A 14,178-nucleotide genomic window follows, 5' to 3' on the forward strand; every position below is an offset into this window, starting at 1 on the left:
CTGATACACTGGGATCTTAAAGCTGCAACAGAAACAGAAAGGCAAAACATCCATGGACTCTGCAGACTCACAGAGACAAACACAAAACTGAACCTTATTCACTCTCTGAGGCTGCAGATCATGCAAACAGAAGACCACAAGAGACTGATTCCTCTTCGGGGAAATGACATATGCTGGGTAATGGTGGGGTGGAAGGCTTCCAGTATTTAAAGTCCACAAAAGTGGCATTCAAAAGAGCCTAGAAAATTCTTTAAGATTCATAATTGTTTAGGAATAAAAAGAAGCTAATCCAACTCATGGGTAAATATACAAATTCCAGAGGATGTTTGAAGAAACACACATCACTTCAGATTTTGTCATTTGAAGATAAATAAGATGTGTACATTATAGAAATTTTCAGAAAGTATAACAACAGCACAAACAACTGGGTAAAAAAAGATACATATTTTGACAGAACTGGGTATGTACTCGGATGTGCATGTGTTTACACTCAATTACTCACTGTCCAGGTTAGAGACATTCAAACACCTAAGGATTTTTATGGATAAAAAGAAGGTGTAGCCTGGCAAGGTGGTGCACGCCTATAACCCCAGCACTTGGGAGGCAGAAGCAGGTGAATTTCTGAGTTTGAAGCCAGCCTGGTCTACAGAGTGAGTTCCAGGACAGCCAGGGCTATACAGAGAAACTCTGTCTCGAAAAGTCAAATCAAATCAAAACAAAACAAAAAGAAGAAAGAGTAGAGGTAAATCGTCCATACTACTCAAATCTTGATCAAAACAACTACCCTTATGTTTGAGCACTTACTGTGTGACTATTTTGTGAGGATTATTTCATCTTTCTGAAGCAGGTATCATCACCACCCTAAACTCATGATGAAGCAAACAGGCCTAGAGATGCCAGGTGCCTTGCCAAAGACATGCACTGCCTTGGCAGGTCAGGCTGTGAGCCCCAGTAGTTTGGGTCCAGGATTCTGGTATATGATGTGTGCACCACTGCAGTATGGTGTTCTATAGCTGGAAAAAGCTCTGGATGGAAGGAAGACTGACTTTTTCTTTCTCTTTAGTTATAACCAAGGGCTCTTCTGTGTCTCAATAGCTCACATTAGAGAAAGAAATTTATTTTAAACCACAATATATGTCTAGACTGAAGGCCAACATTCATGTTGCAGAACATGAGGCATCCGAATGCACCCTGTAAGAGCAAACATACGCCTAATTAGACTATCAGTCATAAAGATGGCGAGTGTGACCTAGGGAATTACAGGTGCTACTGGCCTCCATGCTAAGTCAACTTCATTGGGATTGCCAGATAAAGCCTTTGCTGACTAGGAGATTTTACAGCCCCTGATTCGAGGAGGGCGAATCTGATACAGGTTCTAGAATCAAGTTTATGTGAGCTCAGAAAGATGTTGTCCAGATAGCTGCAGGATAATAGCTCTTTAATTATGGCATTAGCAACAATGAGGGATGGGGTTGAAGACCTTCAAAACTAGTAATTTATTCCCTATCTACCCCCCAATGAATATTGAGTGGTCCACGAACCTACAAGATGTGTCTGATTAAACACCATGTGCAGAATCAGCAGTGAGGGAAGGACTAGAGAGAAACCTCCTATTCTGTCTCAATTGAGACAGAGAGTAAAGGAAGCCCTGTAATTCAAAGTGAGTTCAGAAGAATTGTTTCTGATTCTACCTTCAGTCCCATCAGTTCAGAGACATAGCCAACCAAAGACTGTATGGGCCCTGTACCATATGCAGGTGCACATGTATCACTGGAAAAGTTGATGCAAATGCTTCAATGCTGGACCATCAGCATCTTCAGTGACAGAAATATGTCCTGTCACCACAGGTCTCAAACAAGTACCAGTCCTCATGGGCATACTGGGACCTCCCTGCCATTTTCTTATGCACACCTGTGCAAACCCACATATAGGCACACTACACCAATGCATATGTACACATACATAAACCCAAGTCCACAGACACTCATGCACACATACAGTTAGAATAGTCTGTAGGAGCGACTTATTATTTGATGTAAATGAGAGGAGCTATATAGAGTTAACGAAAAATGTGAAGAAAGAAGGGGAAATTTCTATGTTTTCCAATTATAAAATATCACTAGATGGTCTTCACAGAATATTTTAATTGAGCTAGTGGAAGAAATGCATCCCAGTAGAATAGACTGAGATTTGCTGCCCAGACATAATTTTGCCATCTCTCAGATTTTGGATTCCTGAGAAGGGTGTATTTGTAATCTTAGCTCTACCCCTAAGGATCTTTGAACTACTTTTATGAACAATGTCAGAACTAGTGAATCCCAAGACTGAGATTCCCCTAAGAGTCCAGACTCTGTCTGTCCAACCACCCCATCCCCAGACATAAGCCATGTCTGGCTGCATGCTCACCCGCCTCCGAAGCCTGTCCCGCTCCTCACGGATGGCATTCATTGTGGCCTTGGTCCGGTTCAGCTCCTCCTCTTTGCTGCACAGCATGGCTGTCAGGCTTTCGTTCTCTTCCCGCAATCCAGCCAGCTCTTTCTCCCACCGGGACCGCTCCTCAGCCAGGTTGGGATACAGGTCCCGACCGAGAACTCCCTCGATCTCCTCAACTGTCTGAAAAATAGTCATACATCAAAGACAGGCTAACTACTATGGAGAAAGGGGTCAGGAAGGACAGAGGTTGCTTAGGAACCTGGGAGCCCAGGAGCTGAACCCTACACACATAGTGATGTCGCCAGGCACACGGGTATCCCTCAGACTCGGATGAGGCTGTCACTTGCCTGCATCCTAGTTTGTGCTACTCAGCAGTTCCCAGAGTTAAGGACAACTGGGTCCCTTCTTGATGCTGAGTCTGTGTGTGGTGCCCACATGATGTTTATTTCCTTAAGGCGTCCCAGAGCTGGTCAATTTACATCCAGGCAGCAGGCCAGTGAGGGATCCTGAAAATGCTGTGACAGACACGAGGTTGCCGGCTGTGCACAGTATCTAATCGTAAGTTTCCTAAATTACAGGCCTCCCGTGAGCCAGCTCAGCAGGAAGGCAGGTGACATCACCATTTCCCACTCTTGGTGTCACATCAGAATTCAGATGGTGTGAATGAGCTTCAGTCCCGAGATGGCAAAGACAAGAATAAAGTGTCAGTGACACCGGAAAGGGCAGGCCTGTCAGGGAGGTTCCTCAGAAAGCAGGGAATGATTTAGTAATTAAGATGAAAACAACGCAAATAGAACAATCTTAATATTATTTGGAGAGTTCTTTAAAACATGGGATTAAAGGACCAGGAAGACACATACAATTAGGAAGAACTTTCTCTGCCTGCCCTGAGAAACTATTCATCCATATTGTCCTTTTACAAAGAGCCTAGGCCAGCTGGTTCTAAAATAGAAGGGGAATCGCTGAGTGGGGAGAACACACACTGATGAGAACCAGAAGAGAGCCAACACTAAACACGCAGTGGCCAGCCACTCACGAGGGCTCGCACCATTTCCCCTCAGGAAGACTGGTGACCCAAATCTTGCTGCCTCCTTCCTTAAGTGACCCTTTGACCTTTCCTTTCAAGTCCAAGAGAGTCTATTTGGCTCTGCTCTCTCCATGGTTATTTACCAGATGTTCTTGCCCACCCCACCACTGAGGAGAATGGAGTTCCAAGTTAGCTTTACAACCAAGTCTGGGACCTGGGAGACTCCAGTGGGCCAGTCCTTCCCATCTGCAACTGGAGAAGCAGCTGTACTGGAATGGCATTTTGTGATTCATCTAGAGGCACTCCTACCCTCTTGGGAAGTCCAGAATTCTTCCTGACAGACCAAACTGTGCCTTTGCAGAAGTTCCTGTAAGACCTGGAAGTATAAGTTGCAAGGTCCAGAACACAACGAAGCAATAGAAACTTGACATCCCTATTATTCTGAAAGAGGCGAGGGTGGGGACATGCCATTCCTCTCACTCCATATTTTCTCAGAAGTAAAAGAAAAAAAAGGTGTGGCTGAGACCCAGATATACTGGCTAGGGATGGGGTGACTCAGCTAGACCCCTATCTCTTTCCTCTCTGGACAGCACAGACTGCTGTCTCATAAAGTTGGGTTCTAGAAATCTTGTATCTGTAAGAAAGCCTCTAAGGTCAACTTGCAACATAAGAATACGATGGTGGCTGGCCATAGTTGCATACACCTGTAATCCAGCACTTGGGAGGCAGAGGCAGATGGATTTCTATGAATCTGAGGTCACTTTGGTCTACCATTCCAGGCCAGCTAGGACTACATGTTGAAATCTAATCTCAAAAAGAAAAGGGAAAAATAATACTGTGGTGGGCCACACCAAAATGATGTGGTTTAATGCTACAATTGTAACGATTTCCAAGTAAATAATCTTTTTTAGTGCAAAGCTAATGTGTGTCATTGTTAATATGCCTTTTTCCGCCCCTGCAGTAATTTAGCCCAAGAAATATGTATAGGGCTTCTGCTTTTAGCTAATGGCTCACTATATTTGTATGACTTTCAATGGCTAATAGGTATTCAAGAAAGCCTTACGTCAAGAAAGGAGTTTGCCCTCTCCCCCCCCCCCCACCTCAGAAAGCCATGCAAAGGGAGAAGCAGGCCCACCTTAATGGCCAAGTCACAGTGCTCACTGGCTGTAGTGAGCTGCTCTATGTGCCTGTCAACTTCGGCCACAGAGAGGCTACAGCTGCTCTTCTTCCTGCCGCAGACGACACTCTCCAGACCCGTCAGCACCCTCTGCAGTTCTGAGTTCAAGTCACTGCAGTTATCTAAGAGGAGATAAAGATGGTATCCGTTAAACCGGCCAACTAGCAATAAATGCTCTGGGTTGCTTTCACCATAGGAGCAACAGCGTTTTCAAAGCTAATTCCATCCATCCTCATTACACAGGCTGCAACCTGAGGCAATACAAACCACTTATTAAGGAGTTTTAGACTTTTGCCATTTGTTAAATACCTGCTCCGCCCAGAATTCTCTTGCCTTTTGAGCAAGGGCAACCACAGTGAGAAGAGACTTCATACCACCTCTAGTCAAACCCGCTGGCTCAACTACTCAGACCAACCGATTTCAGAAGTTCATTAAAGATCTCACAACTTCACTGGGCAGCAACAACAAAACTCAGAGTGAGCAGTGCTGGTTGATATTAAAAAAAAAACAACAGAAACTGGGGGTTGGAGAGATTGCTCATAGGTTAGGAGCATGGGCCGCTCTGCCAGAGAATTCAGGTTCAGTCCCCAGTATCCACAGGGCAGCTCACAGCTTCACCCTGTACCAGGGTACCTGACACCCTCACTCAGATGTCCATGTAGGCAAAACACCATTGAACATAAAATAAATAAATTATACATTTAACAAAACCTAAATTGTAAAATATGAATCTTGCCTTCAATATGCTTCCAGTCTGCCCTGCCCCCATACATCAACTGATAATGATCCACCCTTGCAGTTTAATCCGTTTCCTCTACCGAGGGAACAACAGACTTCTCACAGATTCTATCGTTACCGGTAAATGTAAAAATTTCTAATAATTTTACTTTATCTGGGTTGCTATAAAACTCCTGGACTCTGGTGTCTGGTCAGGGAAAGAATATTAATTAAAATATGAGTTAGATACATGTTATAAAATAGCTTTGTTGTGAACAGAAATCCCCTTAAGAATCAACCGTTCTTTACCCATTGTTTGGGTTTCTGTACATTACATACTCTTCAATTAATGTAGCAAGTTATACATGGAGGATACTACAGTCTCCCGAAGAAAATCCTTTTCTCTCCTAAATCTAGTATGCTTCCTGCATGCAAGAAATCTTCCCAATTTCACTTCCAGTCCCAGGTTCACTGTACCAGCATGGACAGCTATTTTCTGTTTGTTTGTTTGTTTGTTTTTCAGGTTGTTTTGTTTTGCTCAGCTTTGGAGCACATTGAGAAATCGCCTAGCATTATGGGAAGTAGATGTCTCAGGACATTTTAACCAGCCTCACTTGGCTGCCCACATCTATTCATTTCCCAGACCTAGGGAGCAATCAGCAGGAGGCGCACTCTCTAACTGGTGGAATGATTGCATCTGCCCTTCACCATTGCCTCTTCCCACCTTCCCCACCCCTGAATGGAGCCCACCATCCAGCCAGTTACTCCTGTCAGTTCTGAAACAACCTCAATGCCCTTTGTGCCCCATTCTAAATCCAACCCACCTTCTAACTACGACCTCCCAAAAGCATCCTCAAATCGAGCAGCTCATCTTCCTCTCTGGGGATACCACTGGGCTCCAAACCACCATTCCTCTTCAAGTTGCTCCTTCGAGGAACTTCCTCTCCCCTCTCCCCACAGGGCAGTCAAGACTGAACCTCTTTAAAGGCCGATGTGGCACCTTCCTAGGGCAAACTGTCCAATGGCTTCCCCTACTCCTTACCACTAAACTAAGATCAAACTCCTTACCCAGTAGTAAAAAAAAACCTTCATATCCGAGACTCATGTGCTCAGCCCGGACTGCACCATGAAATTCCTTGAGGAGCATTTATAAACCACCATCGCCAGGGCCCCACCCAGACCAATTAAATCTTGATCTTTGGGGGAGGGGCCTAGATACTGGGAATGTTTTTAATTCCTCAAATGGTTTTGATGTGAAGATGGCTAAGAATCACTAGCTTAGCTCTTTGATTCTCTATCCCCCTCCTTATGTTCCCTGCTCTTTCCTGCTACAAGGTCTCTCTCTCTCTCTCTCTCTCTCTCTCTCTCTCTCTCTCTCTCACACACACACACACACACACACACACACACACACACACACGAAGATGTCAAATTCTCAGATGTTTCTCTGCTGTCTCCTCTGCTGACACTCTTTCCCACTTACTGTGAAGCTCAAATGCTGCTTCCCCACCAAGGTCCTCCTACCCAGAGCACGGGGAGTCCATCTCTCATCTCTGCCCAGTCTCAACCCCATTATCCTGTTTTGTTTGTGGCAAACATCACTATCTGATAACGACATGTATGTTTATTATCTCTCCCTTTTAAAGACGCGCACATGACGAAAGAAGGGACTTTGATCTTCCTCATCACTGCATCTCAAAATAGAACAGGGTAGACAATCAAAAGCAATTTTCAAAGAGTTAAAAACCAGCACTGTACAGCTGAGTCAGCAGCAGGGAAACATGACTCCGTCAGCAGTAGAGTGCTTTACAGTGGTGGTAAGCTTCTCTTCCTCCTTATGCATAGGAGATGCTGGGGGTGGGGGATGGGGGGTATGGTCATCATGGCAGTTTGCCAGGACAGGAAGGACATGGGCTCAGCTCCAAATTGAGGCAAGGTGGTCCATGTGTTGAGCATATCATTCAGATAACACTTCATCCAGTCTCTGAATGACCATTTGCAACTCAGGTGCAGGTTGACTGGTATCCAGGCTGAGTGAACACACATTTCTGGATCTGGAAGTCCTTATCAGTAGGGTTGAGGAGAAAGGATTTCTATCCAGCCATTCCACACTTTGTCCACACAGGCCCACCTGATGGTGTGTGAGCCATGCTGGTTATAACTTCTAAACAGTTCTCCGGGTACAGCGGCAAAGTGGTGGCCTTGGGGAACAGAAGGAAGAGCAGGGACAAGGGTTCTGGTGGTATTTCTCACACCGTTGTCAGACAGTGTCTGGGCCCTGACCACAGTCTGAAAGCAGAGTTCCCAGATGAACAAGAGACTGGCTTCAATTCTGAGAAGCTCACACATGTATGGCGCCAACACTAAAGTCCTTCTCTGAGGAACCTGTCACCAGGCTGGAAACATTGCCCTAAAGAGCACAGGGGCACACTGTCTCATCAGTGAAGAATGGTGGGAGAAGAACATTTACATGAACATACTAAGCCTGATGCATTCTGGGAAGCCCACACTGGAGAGGTGGAGAGATGAGGTCATCCTCAGCTATGTAGTGCGTTTGAGGCAGTCTAGAGTACAGGAGATGCTGCACTCAAACAAACAAATATACTAGAAATGCTCCGTGTCTCTGCTCTGAAAGGAGACCTATATATGGTTTCTTTGGTCTTAGGAAGGCAAATGTGTACCTACTAGATGATGACCCCTACCCCCTATCTGTTATTCATACACACTCCGCTAATTATCTACTGACACGTCACTGTCCTCAACTACTGTGCTCTATTTAGAGACTCAAGGAAAACAAGGTGGCCAGGCTAGCGTGAACAGATGTAGAACAACTGTGGGGTGCGGTGTTGGGAGGGGCGTGAGACACTGCCACCAGGCACCCATCCCCGCCATCACCCAGTTATCGGCACTGTTCCAGACAGGAAACAGGTGGCATATTTTTCTACATATTCATTTGTCATAATCAGAAACTTCTTCATCTGACCCAATCCAGCCCTAGCCAGAATCTGGACATTCAATCCCAAAGGCTGTGCTAGTGGAAGTCTGCATGAAAAGACAATAATTGCAACATCCAGGTGTCCCAGAAAGCTGCAGGTCCTTCTGGGAGGTGGCATTCACAGTCAACCAGAGCGGTCCTCTCTCAGGCCACTCATATCTTCATGGCCTCAGAAGACAGGCAGATGAGACACCTCTCAGCTTGATATCTCTTGCTCACTCACTCAAGCTACATGGGGTTGACAGGAGAACAGGAACCATGGCAGGGGCTCTCTATAGCCAGGGTCGTGTTACCAACCCAGGACAGGTCTCTCTGGGCATAGAGTCACAAGTCGGCCTACTGCCTTCCCTGTATCATCCATTAGAAGTCAACAGAGAGCAAGGGAATGAGGGATCTTAACTCTGAAAGGACTCTGAGAGACTAAGGGATTTGTACGCTAATTCTGTGCCCAGAATGTGAATGAACCTTAATAACATGTTACATGAAATGAGCCAAGGACAAATGCATGATTCTACTTTTGTGAGCTGTTTAGAAGAAGCAAATGCACAGAGACAGAGAAAGAGGGGTTAGGAAGGCAACATCAGGCAGTCACTCTTTTGTGTGTAGGGTTTAGGGAGTAAACAGGATAGTGATGATGGCCAGATAATTAAGGATGCACTTTAAACCCCAGACTAATGTTTACCATGTTGTATATCACACACAACACACACACACAACACACACACACACACACACACACACACATATATATATTTATATATATATATATATATATCCACATCAAAAGTAATAAACATATTTTAATACATAAGAGAGGAACTCGAAAGCTAACCAGTGTGCAGGAAGTAGAAAACACCTCCAAGTTTATGCTTGGTTCAGAAGGAGGCTGAGTGGCTATCCATTAACAAATGCATGGGGAGGGATGGAGGAACATAGGATAAAGATGTGGGGAACCTAGGCAACTGTTGAGAGTTATGGGCTTGTTCACACTCCAGCCAACACCTCAGGGACCTCCAGGAATGGGCAGCCTGGAGGGGCCCTCAGCAATGCTATGCTTTATGTAGAGAAGATTAAGTGATGGCTCTGCTTAACCTCCAGGAGACAGGAGGCTCTCTGTGTCCACTACACTTTCTTTAACATGGCTTATTTATAATCACCCCTTAAAAGAAAAACACTAGCAGCTTTTGACAAGCAGCTACAAATGACGGGGACGCAGAGCCAACGGGACCAGGGAAGACGGCTTTGGAAGCAAATCCAGAGGAGCACAGCTGCGGGGCTGATTGAGTCTATTTAGCCCTGAGCTTTCTGGCTGCCAGAGAAAAAGTGAATTATCTCCTGTCAGGAGGGAGGAAGCATTCCAGCTTCGTAAGAGAACTGTCTAGGTACAGACTTCACATGCATTGTGAGGCCACACAACTGTCTCTTCGCCCAGTGTCATGGAGACTTACAGATCTCCCAGGTTCTCCTCATATTAACCTCCAATAAAGAGAGTTCTCAGGAGGGCTAAGCTCAGATAGTCTAAGCATTTGGTCCTCTGATATTTAATTTTCTGTAACAGGACATGGAAGAAGAAACAGAACAGACTCCTCCTTCAAGTAGAGAGTGAAAACCAGGCAGTTGCAGCCAAAGATGTGTCTACAAACCTGGCAAGTTCCAGTGTCTGCAGCTTTTTTTTTTTTTTTTTTTTTTTTAATTTAAAAGTGGGTTTGATGTATTGTTACCATTACAAGTTCATTACAATTTATATTTCCATTTATACAATTTATTCTTGGTCTGTAAGCGCTAGATTCAGTGCAGCCACCTTCAGGCCAGTCAGAGCTGGTATACCCACGGCTCACCAAGGCTCTGTGTGAGGCAGGTTACTCCTGCTGTCCACCTCTGTGGGGGTCTGAAGCTCCCACGCTTCGCTCTTTTCTCGAAGTGTAATAAGATATGTGGTAGCAACTGGAGAAGAGACTGTCTGAGCTTACTTTCCTGTGGATTTAGGCCAATGGTTCTCAAACCCCGCATGTGACCCCTTGCAGGGGTGGAATGAATCTTTCACAGGGGCTGCCTAATGCCATCAGAAAACACAGATACTTACAATTGCATTCGTAACAGTAGCAAAATTACAGTTACAAGGTAGCAACGAAAACAATTTTATGATTGGGAGTTCACCACAACATGAAGAAATGTATTAAAGGATTGCAGCATTAGGAATGTTGAGAACCACTAATTTAGAGATTTAGATTGCCCTGCCACCATTTAAAGAAAGGGCTATGTACTTTAAAGATCTGACAAGCATATAAGAAGACACCCACCATAATGAAGCATGATTAGACACTACTTTTTTGTTTGTTTGTTTGTTTGTTTTTCGAGACAGGGTTTCTCCGAGTAGCCCTGGCTGTCCTGGAACTCACTTTGTAGACTAGGCTGGCCTTGAACTCAGAAATCTGCCTGCCTCTGCCTCCTAAGTGCTGGGATTAAAGGCTTGCGCCACCACTGCCCAATTAGACACTTCTTGGTATGTGAATACAGCTTTGTTCTTTCTCAGAAACAAGTAAGTTGTATCCAGAATTGACAGAAAAACCTAAGACAGACACCACTATAAAGATCCCCTTCTCTGGGCGGTGGTGGCGCATGCCTTTAATCCCAGCACTTGGGAGGCAAAGGCAGGCAGATTTCTGAGTTCAAGGCCAGCCTGGTCTACAAAGTGAGTTCCAGGACAGCCAGGGCTACCCAGAGAAACCCTGTCTTGAAAAATACCCTCCCCCCCCCCAAAAAAAAAATTAGGGCAAGTCCCTGGCCAGGCAAATGGGCATAACTCAGGCTGGGGGGATCCTGAGGCCAGCAAGCTACCCTGGCCCCGCCCCTGCCAGGCCTCACTTCCTGTCTCTCTGCACAGTGAAAGGGAGGCTCCATGTTCACTGTTACAGCAATGTTTTACCAGCCTGAGGCTCGTCTTCCTGTTCACTGTCGTCACGATAGATTTCCGACAGTTTGCTTCTGTGAGACAGCAAATGTGGTTGTAAGTATGAAGGCATAAGGATCACCGAACATCAGTCGTATGAAGCCTCCCCTGTGTAGCGGGCCAGCCCAGCTGCCCTAGATGTTCCTTTTAGGGCCCCCCTCGTTCATAGGTCATGTGCATCCCTGACCTCTGACACAAAAGCACTGGCAACGCCTCCTGTAAAGCATGAAAATGGCCCCAGTTTCACATTTCACCATATTATGTAAATGCTGATCACTGAATGTATAGCTGGAAAGCACGGTAACCCCCAGCAATGCAGAGGATGGCGGGGCGGGGTGGGGTGGGGGACCTTTGGGGTAGGAGGTGCCGTTTTGGCAACCTGAAAGATATGTCTTTGGAACTGCCTTCTGGACCTCTAAGAAGTAATTCTGAAGACTGGAAAGCATGATCTGAGAGGAACACCAGCCCCCGATAAGCCCACAAGGCCCTCTGAGCTCCTCATCCACTCCCATGCTGAGATGGTTTGAAAGGTCCTTTCGCAGTGCTGATTGCCATGGCAGCTGCAGAGCCCTGTACAAAGTGTGTGTGTGTGTGTGTGTGTGTGTGTGTGTGTGTGTGTGCGCGCGCGCGCGCACACACACACACACACACACACACACACACACGTTCTAGCATCCAAGCATCAGCAACATAAAGTACTTTCTTAGAGCACTCACGGGCCCTACTCTGGCTGCAGGAGTGAGAACACTAGTGAGGGCCTGGATTTTGTTTCCAGGATAGACTAAACAGGCTTTCAGAGCCGGGTCTGGTTTTAAGGCAAAATATGTCATGAGTCTCAACCAAGGAAAACACAAATCAACCTTTGGAGATGTGGTCTGTTTAGAAAAGAAAGAAGGCGTATTATAATAAAATACAAAGTCATAGACCCCTTTAGCAGTGGGATCTTGTCCTGAGTAAACTTTGAAGATCACTCCCTACTTCGTTCATACCCAACTCTCTTCAGGAGACTGAAAATTTACTGACCAGTAGTGACAAGTAAGAGAAACAGTTCATTGAAGCAGAGTGATAACTGCTTCTGCTTTCGACTGTATTTACTACAAGGAAAATTCTAGAAGGACCACTGGTGGCTACTTCAGTTAATTAGCCCTGCTAGTATTTATGCAAGCTTCTTTGTTTTACTTCATTTACATTGTATGTGTGTGAGTGTTTTGCTTTGCATGTATGTCTGTGCACCACAGTTCTTGTGTGGTACCTGCTAAAGTGAGAGGAAGGTATTGGAGCCCCTGGAAATGGAGTTATAGGTAGTTATGAGCCACAGTGGAGGTGAGGCTTAAGCCCCAGCCTTCTGCAAGAACAAGAAGTTCTCTTAACAATGGGAAAACTCTCCAGTCCCTTATACACAGGTTCTGGTCTCTGGGGAAAATGTCACCTTGGTAAGGCTTCACTGTTGAAAGTCACTCATTGGACTATGACCTCAGGGTGGCCCTTACTGCAAGCCTCTTGGAAGAAATTATGTTGCCCAAATTAACAGAAAAGAAGATGATGTGATGTTGCAGGCAAAACTCAACCATGTTATAACAACTAGTCAGACTGAAATTTCAGTCTGGCTTAGCACCGCTGTCTGTCATGGGAGCTGGTGTCTCAAAGTTCCCCATGCACGTTATAGATGATCTGAGGGAAGACAAGCAACGCAGCCACCTGAGGAAGCGAAGTCCTCCAGAGCTGCCTGATGGATGCTAAGGCTGCTTTTGTAATCATTTTTGTGCTGGCTCCTGCTCCTTGACACTTTCAAACATTTTTTTTCCCCTGAAGCCACTAGACTTCATTAGCCAGTAAGCCAGGAAAATCTGATTTTCACATTCAACATATTTCATGGTTGCAAACCATGCCAAAAAGCCAGGTTTCATGTGTAAATTCTTCCTTGGCTGTCCTCCAAAATGACTCCTACTGAGAGAAACTACCATGGACCATAAGAGTGAGCATGGTTTCCTGCATGAACACTGCTGAATTCCAGCGAAGTACACATCTCTCCCTATGACTAAAAGAGCTCTACAAATACTAACCTAGAACCCCTCTAAGTGACACAAGACTGATCTGACTAGAGTCGTCGTTTTACAAGCAATGGCTCCAGCAATGTGTAGTAGTTCGATCACTGAAGCCAGGAAAAGGGCCTGCTGGATGGGACACAACACTCTCTGACACATGTGATTGAGTAAACACACACACACACACACACACACACACACACACACACACACACACACACACACACTTACATGTTCCTTTCTGTTGCCATGCTGGCATGATTTAGCTGGTGTGTGCTGCTTTCCATCCTGAGATCAAAATTTCATTCAATTACATTCAACTCTGTGCCAGAGTTAGGCCAGGTGCTGGCGATCACACAGCTGCTCCCCTAACTCCCCCATCAGCACTGAGACCTCAGAGGGTGTGGGGAAGCTGCAACAACAACTGCAGGCATGCTGTACTGTTCAAAGAGGCACTCAGGAGCAAAGCCATCAACACAGACATGGCAACAACGAAACCACCTCCTCTCAGCTTGGACAAGTGGCTTGCCTTCTTAAGCTTTTCTATCCCAAGAAGACTCCAGGGACTTCTTCCAAGGCGAGTGTCAATCAAACGGAGAGGATGAACTCCCCAACACAGAGGCTATTATGGGAGCACCCAGGCTGCTAGATCCACCTGCAAATTCCAATGTGTTATTAAATATTAAAAAAAAAGTTCTAAATGATGACTGCGACCTCTTCTGTTTAGTCACCTTTACTTCAAAAACGACTGTGGCAAGGTTTGATAAAAAGTAATAGAATTCCGCTTTCAAATGTACTGTGTTGGGGAACTGTCTCCTTTATTCGATGGCTGGA

The 14,178-nt window shown here is 45.5% G+C and overlaps 1 protein-coding gene across 8 annotated transcripts in view; it reads right to left on the reverse strand.

Moving 5' to 3' along the window:
- Positions 1 to 14,178, reverse strand: part of Mcc (MCC regulator of WNT signaling pathway) — a 279,992-nt gene that overhangs the window by 56,235 nt on the left and 209,579 nt on the right. For all 8 annotated transcript variants that reach the window (XM_029547051.1, XM_021214402.2, XM_029547050.1 and 5 more), the window contains 2 exons: positions 4,596 to 4,759; positions 2,407 to 2,613 (listed from right to left, as the gene is read on the reverse strand). In XM_029547051.1, the coding sequence (XP_029402911.1) occupies positions 2,407 to 2,613; positions 4,596 to 4,759 (371 nt within the window). The remainder of the gene's footprint in view (positions 1 to 2,406; positions 2,614 to 4,595; positions 4,760 to 14,178) is intronic.

The sequence above is a fragment of the Mus pahari genome, chromosome 15, assembly GCF_900095145.1.
Source record: "Mus pahari chromosome 15, PAHARI_EIJ_v1.1, whole genome shotgun sequence".
Classification (NCBI taxonomy): Eukaryota; Metazoa; Chordata; class Mammalia; order Rodentia; family Muridae; genus Mus; species Mus pahari.